Source organism: Rhinopithecus roxellana, chromosome 19 (assembly GCF_007565055.1).
Source record: "Rhinopithecus roxellana isolate Shanxi Qingling chromosome 19, ASM756505v1, whole genome shotgun sequence".
Classification (NCBI taxonomy): Eukaryota; Metazoa; Chordata; class Mammalia; order Primates; family Cercopithecidae; genus Rhinopithecus; species Rhinopithecus roxellana.
In genome coordinates this window covers 69238702-69248884 of record NC_044567.1, presented here as the reverse complement: position 1 = coordinate 69248884, position 10183 = coordinate 69238702, and the positions used below count along the sequence as shown (strand labels likewise).

The following is a 10183-nucleotide window of genomic DNA, read 5'->3' as shown; positions in this document are numbered from 1 at the left end:
TGACTCAGTCTACCAAATTAAATTCTAATCTCACTGGAAATGTCCACACAGACACACACCCAGAAATGACATTTAACCGAACATCTAGGTACCCTGTGAACCAGGCAAGTTGAAATAAAAAGTTTATAATAACACAAGATTGGCAAGTGCACAAGGTTGGCTTATCTGACACACTTCCCCTACTTACTGATTACTTTGATTGCCAGTGAGCATTATCACTCTTTCTCGGGAGCCCTCTCACTCTTCCCCTCAACACTGCACTCCACGCAGACACTACCAACCATTTTGAGTTGGCAAAAACTCAGATATTTTCTATCCCAGACATGCTACAGAAGTTCAGAGAGAAAAGATAGGGATGGACTGCAGGCAGTGGACTCACAGAGAATTCCTGTAAAGGCAGGGATTAAATGTGGCTCAGGATTGAAGTAACCTTCTGAGGATGGGTGAGGTGAAAAGTCTTCTATGCTTTGAGAAAAGGATGGAAGATTAGAATGAATCTGATGTCTCAAGTGAATCACAAATGCACCCATTTGTTCTTGATTAGCACATTCATTTGGGAGAGCACAGAATTGTAGATTTCAAGACATTTACAATGTTCTAATAAGAAGAACTTTGAAGACTGGGTGTTAGAAGTTATGACAAAATTTCCTAGTCAGCAGAATATTTTTAAATATTTTTTGGTGTTTGTTTGTAGCAAGTAGTACTTAAGTAAAAATAATCTGGCATTATAATTTATCTCAAGAGGAGATATTGCAAGGAGAGCTCTAAACAAGAAAGTTATGGTATCTGTCCATACCTGAAACAAAGATGGTTGGACTTTATCAGACAAGAAATGTCCAAACTAACTTTGCACAGTAATGGAAACATCCTACCCTCTCCTAGTCACTCATGGCTATGAAGCCTCAAATGCAGCTAGCTATGGTGACTGAGAAACTGTATTTGCAATTTTATTTGACTTTAATTAACGTAAATATCAATGGCCATGTGGTTAGTGGCTACTGTGTTGGACAGTACAGGTTTAACTCATTTAAGACCAAGACGTGCTTGTTTTCTTCCTAAACCTGTTCCAGGAGAGACTCCACATCTTGCCAGTTTTTACAATCTCACTTACCAAAAGAGCTTTTTTGTTTCCATCTAAAAATTTCACTTATTTTAGTAATCTTGTTTTTAAAATCATAGGATTTTATTCTCTCTAATAATCTGTTGTTCAATACAGTAGCCACTCTCTGTAAGTGGCTATTTAAACTAAATTAATTATAACTAAGTAAAATAAAATTAGAGTTATTAATTTCCTAGCTTCAAGTGACCAATAGTCAATGTGGTTAGTGTCCACCATACTAAACAAGGTAGTTCTAGATACAAGTAAAAGAAATAGAAATAAAAATCTGAATGCTGAAGATCTTAATGCAAGAAATTGAATAAAGAATCAATAGCCAGAGCTAAAAATATATGGAGGAGTAGAGATAATCAAACATCTGTGTACCCTGTGACTTAGGCAAGTTGAATCAAGAAAAATGTCAAGAAGTTGAACCTTGGCTACCAGAGAAATGATGCTACCACTGACCAACATTTAAAGGTAGCAGAGGAGTTCTCTCAGTAAACAAAAAACAAAATGTTCAATTTTAGATCTATTACAATCTCAGTCACTTTTCTTCAGAATTGTCACATACCCTGCACAATTTAGTGAATGAAAAATGGCAGGGAGGGTGATTTGCTGTAGCAGTATTAAAGCCATTTGCAAATGTGGAAAAAGCTAGGAGCAATTGGGGATGCAAATTAAGCAAATCTTTGTTTTCCTCTGCAAGGATGTGAAGTCATCATAGTGATTGATGTTGAAGCAACAGTCATTGAGAACTCAGAAGCAGGAGAACAGAAACAGTAAATTCCAGGGGAAAAGAAAAAGATAAGGGTGGTGGGCTGTGGAAGGACAATTTAATCTAGCAACTAGAGCAGTGATTTGCATACAGTGGATATTCAGGAACAGGATATACAGGAGGAAGGAAGGAAGGGAGGGAGGAAAGAAGGATAGATGGAAGGATAGATAGAAGAGAGGAGGGAAGAGAAAGGAAGGTTATAGCAAAAATTAATAGTATTTTATTATTCATTCAGGAAAAATAAAAAATTTCCTCCAACATCTGTACTATTGGTGATATAAACATAGAAGTACGAGTACTATATTTTTATGCACTTTTTATTTGTTCCCTATAACACTTGAATTAAAGAACTATGTTTCATAAAATAAAACATACATGTTTTCCTCATCAGAAACTATTTTACCTGTTATTTGGGAACATGTGGGTCTATATACACTTACTTATGCCCCACACATTAAAGCATAATGTGCAGAATTTATCATATTTTAGGTACTAGAGAAAATTATCAAAGGGGCCTTCAAAGGCTGATCCATGGAGGCACAGGGCACATTCATCTGGATTCTATGACATGGCAAAAATACAAAAGAGTTTTCCCATCACTAATGTGAAGCAACTGCAGTCTAACCAAATATTTTATATTTATAAATGCCTTCTGAAAATAGCTGTATGTAATTATGTGTAGGTTATTTATTGCAGATGAAAACGGGGAAGTTGAAGGTGAGTATTGCAAGAAAGGGATCAATAAAAATATTGAGTTTACACAGTTTCAATTGTGAGGCCACATTGGGCAGAAAAATTATACCTACATTATGAACATTCAGGAAAATAAGTGATTGTTCCATCCCACCTGTGTCTGTGTCTGGTCCTCAATCTTCTCTGAGCCTGTCTCTTGGATGTGGTTGTTTAAACACAGCATATTTTGGCGCCGAGCGGGAGGCGGCGGCAGTGGCTGGAGGGAGGCGGGGAGGGGATTCCCGAGCCAGCCGGGCGCTGGCCCTCCGCCCGCTGGCTGCAGCGTCTCACGGCCAAGGTCAGAGGCTCCACAGGAGCAGCAGCTGGGAACCAGGGAAGCGGGTCAATCCCGGCCGCAGGGAGGAAGCACCAGGGTGCAGTCAGCTGCGTCCGCAGCCGCCGAGGAGGGTGAGCGGCTGTCTCCAGGTCGGTCGGGTCCAGCCGAGGTGGCCGCGGCCCCAGCGACCTGGCGGGTGGCGGCCCAGGGGTCGGCGATCGGGCGGCTGGAGCCCCACCTTCGGCTCCCGGGCGCTGTCCGCCGCCTCGTGGTGCTGATCCCAGCCCCACGGCTGAGCGGCCTTCGCACCTGCCTGCTCACCTCCCGATCACCACGATAAGGAGCTGGGCGGGGGCAGAAGGGGGTCCTCGGGGTAGCCGCCCTCCGGAGCCAGGGGCTGAAGCAGTGAGCGCACAGCAGCCCGCCCGCTGGTCCTGGGGTGGAGAGGAGGCGCGCGCTGCAGCCAGCGGTGGCGCTGGTGCTGATTCATCACCTAAAGCTCCTCGCAGGCCACCGCGAGGGCAGCCGACCCGCTTCGGACTCTGGCCGCAGGTTGAAGCCGCCGGTGCGGTAGCCTCGCGGGCAGGAGGTGAGGACCCCCTCCCTTCTCTCGCCCCCCTATAATCTTAGGGCGGTGGCTACAGGACAGAGAGAGGGGCGTGCCCCTCGGCTGTGAAGTGGGCATGCCCGTGTGATGCCCCCGCCCGCCGTCTCACCGGGGCGCACCACGCTGGTCCTTCTCCGCCAGTCTCCCGAGCTCCGGCCATTCATCCCCAGCGCAGAGCAGCGCCGGCAGCCGGCGCCGCGATGGAGGAAGAGCTGAAGTGTCCTGTGTGCGGCTCTCTGTTTCGGGAGCCTATCATCCTGCCCTGTTCCCACAATGTCTGCCTGCCTTGCGCTCGCACCATCGCGGTGCAGACCCCGGACGGCGAGCAGCACCTACCCCAGCCGCTCCTGCTTTCCCGGGGCTCGGGGCTGCCCGCGGGTGCCGCCGCTGCTCCCTCACTGGAGCACGACGCGGCGGCGGGCCCGGCCTGCAGCGGTGCCGGCGGGAGTGCAGCTGGCGGCCTCTGCGGCGGCGGTGCGGTAGGTGGTGGAGACCACGCGGACAAGCTGAGCTTGTACAGCGAGACAGACAGCGGCTATGGGTCCTACACCCCGAGCCTCAAGTCCCCCAACGGGGTTCGCGTGCTGCCCATGGTGCCCGCACCACCCGGCTCCTCCGCCGCCGCGGCTCGGGGTGCCGCCTGCTCCTCGCTATCCTCGTCTTCGAGCTCCATCACGTGCCCGCAGTGCCACCGCAGTGCCTCCCTGGACCACCGCGGCCTGCGTGGCTTCCAGCGAAACCGGCTGCTCGAGGCCATCGTGCAGCGATACCAGCAGGGCCGCGGGGCCATGCCGGGGGCGTCTGCAGCCGCGGTGGTGGCCATCTGCCAGCTGTGCGACCGCACCCCGCCAGAGCCAGCAGCCACGCTCCGCGAGCAGTGCGAAGTCCTTTACTGCGCTACCTGCCAGCTCAAGTGCCATCCATCCCGGGGACCCTTCGCCAAGCATCGCCTGGTGCAGCCGCCGCTGCCACCGGCGCCCGCCGAGGCAGCCTCCGGGCCCACTGGCGCCGCCCAGGGCGCCCCCAGCGGAGGCGGCGGCTGCAAGAGTCCGGGAGGCGCAGGGGCCGGGGCGACTGGGGGCAGCACGGCCCGCAAGTTCCCCACGTGTCCCGAGCATGAAATGGAGAACTACAGCATGTACTGCGTGAGCTGTCGAACCCCGGTGTGCTATCTGTGCCTGGAGGAGGGCCGGCATGCCAAGCACGAGGTGAAGCCGCTGGGGGCCATGTGGAAGCAGCACAAGGTGAGCCCCCGGGACGCGGGAGTGCAGGTGCCAGGGAAGAGGGTACGAGGAGAAAGGCTCTTGGCCTCTCCCTTGGAGAGCTGGCAGAAAGTTGGTCAGAGGGTCAAGCAGGAATTACCTCACTCATTAGCCATTCATTCCATCAGATAGTCATTTGACAAACACGTAAGGAACTCCAGGTACTCTGGACTGGATGCTGGAGATGGGAAGGGTATGGAAAGATGACTTATTAGGTCCCCACCCACCTGAAGTTTTAGGATTTATGTAGGCACAGGGCACACAAAACGCAGAAACAGGGCTCTTTTACTCGCAAAGTCTGACTAATAAGTTACCTTGATGGTCCCTTTTGAGTTAAAGCATGCAGGATCTCCTTTTCCCCTCTGCCACTCTCAGCAACTTATGGCTAGCAATGTGTCCTTGTATCTGATACTGCCAGAAAGAGATACGCCATCAAAATCTTGTCAGGTCCTTGATCAGACCCCAAGTCAAGACTAGAGTTGGTTTTTCTAACATTCACCTAAATTTCCCATCCAAAGGCCAAAGATGAGCTACTGGACTCTCTTCCTGAGAGGTCCATGAACTAGGCCTGGCAGAGTTAGCATCTTGTGGAAAGGACCCCTAACTGCCTCTGGAACTTCAGACACCAATTATTCCGTGTGCTCTTACCAGTAAACTCTCGCTGCAGAGGCAAGAGGTCTCCAAACAGCCCGGCCAGAAATAAATATTTGAATTGAGGAGGAAAATAAAGTAATTGGCCAAGGCTATCCAACTAGAAATAAGCAAAAAGTGAGCACAGACGAAAGGAAGAGACTAAGAAACTAACCATTCCTATATAGATTTGCTGTTCATATATCGTTACTCTATAGTATTATCTGCTATAATAAGCATATGTTGTTATTATAATTTAACATTTTAGAATAAAAAATTAGAAAAAACAAATGTGAAACACTTTAGGAATCCCCCTTTAAGAGGAGAATTTGCGTAATACATAGGAAAAAAAGATAAATATGTAGTCAAATCCCTAGTTCTAGAGCAGTAGATCTCAACTGGGTCGAATTTTCACCCCTTACCCCAACCCCTCCCCAACATTTGGCAAAGTCTGGGGACATTTTTAGTTGTCACACCTAGAGGGTTCCACTGAAATCTAGTGGATAGAGGCCAGGGAAACTGATAAATATTCTACAGAGCACAAGAAAACTCCCCAAAACAATTATCCAGCCCCAAATGTCTAAAGTGCTCTGGAGAGAAATCCTGCTCTATAGTTACACAGACCTGTATGCAAATCTTAGGACTTGCAACTTATTAGCTGTATGAGTCTAGGCACAACTTAAAACCCATTGGAAAAAATATCAAATTTAGACAATTGTGGTAAGGATTAAGTATAATACTGTATGTTGAGCCTCTAGCACAGCACCTTAAATATAATTGATAAATAACATTAAATGTTACTGCTGATATGTATAGTCCTAATACTTAAAACCAGTGAATTTGCAGAAAGCTACAGGGCAGTAGCAAAGAGTGCTCATTTGGCCTCATTGACTTGGTTAGCTGGAGAAAACATGAGCTGGCAACTTTTGGTAGTGTTTATGCTGAGTCCTAAAATAGCTTTGAGCTGAATCAGAATGGTTGCCTTGAATTAGTTATCATTCATATGACATTTTGTTGCATATTGCTTCACAGTAATTGCAGCTATCTTGCTTATTTCATCTTTTAAGTGAATAAACATCACTTTACAAATAAATAAATTACTCGCAAAAAGGGCTGTGACCAATTACCAAGGCAGGAAGTACAGATGCCATATCTCACATTCAGATTTCACAAACTGCTAAATCTTCACCACTTAGAGAGCCAAAACTAATTCTGAGTGTTGCCACTCAGATGTTCAGAATTAGTGAAGAGTGGAAACCAAAGAGAATTGAGGTGAGAATTTGCAATTACAAGAGAAATTAAGTGTCCTACATGGAAAAGTGAGTTGGATAATGAACTACGGTTTAAAGAACTAAGGTTGTACAGGAAAAATTATTGGTCATCCCTTGCTTGGTGTCAACAACAGTTTTATAAAATTTTTATCCTCAGCCAGCAATGCAAAGTTATGAGGAAATCTGGGAAGCACATGTGATATCTGCCCCCTACAGTGGGCAGTGTAAACTGTGGGAATATGACCATGCAGGATCTCAATTTTATAACATCCTCCTAAATCCAGAAGAAACACTATGAGATGCTTTTGTGAACACCCATTTTCAAGAATGAATAGAAATGCTGCTGTTGTTCTTCAGCAAATACTGTTGATTTCTACAGAAAGGAAAGAGTACTGAGTGCTTATTATGAGCATTTCACCTGGGGGCTGGCAATTAAAAGAAATGATAAATGGGAGAGCCTTGGTCAAACACTGGTGGTCTTGCTTTGTGGCTGGACATCTAGACCAGCATGTATGCTGCGAGGGTGGCTACTTTTGAAAGACAAACTAGAACACTTCATTAAGACTCCGACTGTTGGCAATTTAAGTTTTACAGTAAAACATAAAGTCTCAGGAAAAAAAAAAAACACAGCATATTTTTATTCTGAAATATTCTTGCGGCATCTTGTTAATTTGTGTTCAAGTAAGGTCCCATTCTATCGAGACTCTTCAAGTATACTGAAGTTTCTGCTATTCAGTAACTTAGAAAAATAGTGTTTCTTTGCTTTATTTTGCCCTTGTATATTTCTCTCTATCTATTTTATTTCTTAACTCAGAGAACTGGGGACAATAGACTAAAGTGAATGAACAGTATGTCTTTGTGGCTCTTTCACTCTACCTATTCTTTTCAAGCTTTGGTCAAATCATCCAACATGTTTTCTTAGTGCAATGAAATAGATACCATGTTCTTGATCAATAGTTTCAATTAGTTGAAATAATCAAAAATTAACATTTCCATAATTTCAAGCAACCTCAGAAATCTGAATGGGAAACTTTTCAATTCATATTGGAATATACAAAGGTTTCTAAGGACTAGTCTAAAATAAAGCACAGAACGTACTTGAATTTTTAAAATAAGTCATAAACTAGTTGAGCAAAGAAAGGGCTAAGAGATAGAGGAATCCACATTCAATACTCCTCATACTTCAGACTACAAGGTTCCAGAATCATCTCTGTATGTTGGCTCATGTCTCCCCTTCTCACCAGGAAGAATGTGATTTATTATGTATCAACAGTAACCAAAACCCAGGTTTATAAACATTGAAATTGTTAAGCTTCTTTTTAAACATAGCCATTATTATTTTTTTTCTTGTTTAAAGGAAATTTATCTGAAAAGGAAGGACTGTTTATATGGGTGATGAAATTATAAAATAATCAAAATACTGAGATACATTGATTGTATACTCTCCATGTGATTTTAAATAGCTCTCTCTTCTTCATCTACATTAATAGATATTATCCTTTAGAAAAGGAGCGGCAAAGTCCTAAGCAGCACAGTGTATGTGGAGAGTAACTGGACAATTTAACTAGAACCACCAAACAGTGTAAAGAAATTGAATACACAATTGTGAAACTAGGCTTTATCAAAGATGTGTTAATCCATTTTAAAAACTGCTATGAAGAAATACCCAAGACTGGGTAATTTATAAAGAAAAAGAGGGTTAATGGACTCACAGTTGCACATGGCTGGGGAAGCCCCACAATCATGGTGGAAGTCAAAGGAGGAGGAAAGGCATGTCTTACATGGAGGCAGGCAAGAGCGTGTGCAGGAGAATTGTCCTTTATAAAACCGTTAAATCTCATAAGACTTAACACTATCACAAGAACAGCATGGGAAAAATCTGCTCCAATGATTCAATTACCCCCACCAAGTCCCTCCCACAACACGTAGGGATTACAGGAGCTACAATTCAAAACAAATTTGGGTGGGGACACAGTCAAACTATAACAAAAGTGGTGGCATGAAAGAGATCAGTAAAGCAGAAAAGAGTTCAAGAATGTTTAATTCCAAAGGAACATTTATGAAAGCAATTTACAAGAATAATTCTGTCACTTCTGCTTCCATTGTATTCCAAAGAATAACAAATGCATTTGCAATATTTACTACTGAGTTTGAAGCAGATTTTAAGCATTGAGGAAGTGATGTCATTACTGCTCTAGTCTTTTTGGTAAGGGAAAGGACTGACTTAGCATTTGTTTAAAATATATCCCCAATAGACATTGATTTTGAAAGACATGTAGTTTTATAAAAAGGTGAAAGGATGTCAAATCTTTTAACAAAGAAAAAAGAGAGCCTGCCTTTTTATTTTTTACATTTAACTGTATGACTTGAATATCAGAATTTGGAATAAAACATGATTAGCTTAAAGTTTGCTTAAATGTTATTTTTTCACATTGAAAGCTCAATGCAACCAGAAAAACTGAGGGTAAGACCAGAATGTTTGCTGTTACTGTTTTTTGCCTCTAGTATATACTTATGAATGTTGACTCATATGTCAACAAAGCTAAATAATCTGCCTTGTTAGCTGGGGGGCAGGACTAAAGAAATTACAAATATTTTGCAGAAAAAAGTAACTAGTTTTTAGTCATTCACGGGAGTAACTATGGTATATGAAGATGCAACTGCTACAGAAGATGTGGAATACAAATGTCTTATTAGCCAGAAAACAGATACAAGTGAAATAGTGGCTTAAGGTGCAAATAGATTTCTCTCTCTTCCAAATGTCTGGATGTATAGCCCAGGACAGATGTGATAGCTCCAATAATAATCTAGGACCTTCCTACTATGTTGTTCTGCTTGTCTTCCCCAACAACCTATATTTATTAATATTTCATGTACAACACGTCTGCTAGAGTTTCTGCTGTTACTTCTGCATTCCATGAGCACACAGGTAAAAGGAGGGTAGAGAGGATGTCTCCCTACTTTAAGAACACATTTTAGAAGTTGGACGTTTCATGTCCACTTCTAGCCCATTGGCAAAACTGAGGGTTGCATTTAGCTGCAAGGAAAGTTTTAAAAACACAGACATTATTCAAGATAGGCATTGCAATTGCTAAATTTAAGGAGTTCCATTACTAAAGGAAGAAAAGAATTATGTACTGAGGCAAACCTTCTGGTACCTGCCCCTAGATTATTTTACTAACCTTCATAAACAACAGCAATGAAATTTCCATCAGCTCTGCACATTTCCTATATTTTAAAATTGATTGAGACTAAATGAAAGCTTAATTCATTTTAGCTTACTAGATGTTTGTAAAAACCATTTATATTTTATTTTATAAACCATAATGTTTAAAATAAAACCGATTAAAGTTGACAGTTATTTTATCTCTTCATTGATAAAGGAGTGAGCTAAACAACATCTAAGGTTGCCTTACACAGGTAATCTAAAGATCTACAATTCCATGAAAATTCATAATTTATAATATTGTATATTATATATTGTAAATATAATTTGTATTATTATATTTTTATATTTTCTTCATTGAATG

The 10183-nt window shown here is 43.0% G+C and overlaps 1 protein-coding gene across 1 annotated transcript; it reads left to right on the top strand.

Annotated features, from left to right (window-relative positions):
- Positions 1-3654: 3654 nt before the first annotated feature.
- On the top strand, positions 3655-4884 carry LOC104670713 (tripartite motif-containing protein 67). Its single transcript, XM_030924113.1, has one exon. The coding sequence runs from the start codon at positions 3691-3693 to the stop codon at positions 4882-4884; it is 1194 nt and encodes a 397-aa protein (XP_030779973.1). The 5' UTR covers positions 3655-3690.
- Positions 4885-10183: the final 5299 nt, after the last annotated feature.

What these genes read in the sequence shown, in the direction of transcription:
- LOC104670713 (XM_030924113.1), top strand. Translation starts at nt 3,691, where the DNA reads ATGGAGGAAGAGCTGAAGTGTCCTGTGTGCGGCTCTCTGTTTCGGGAG.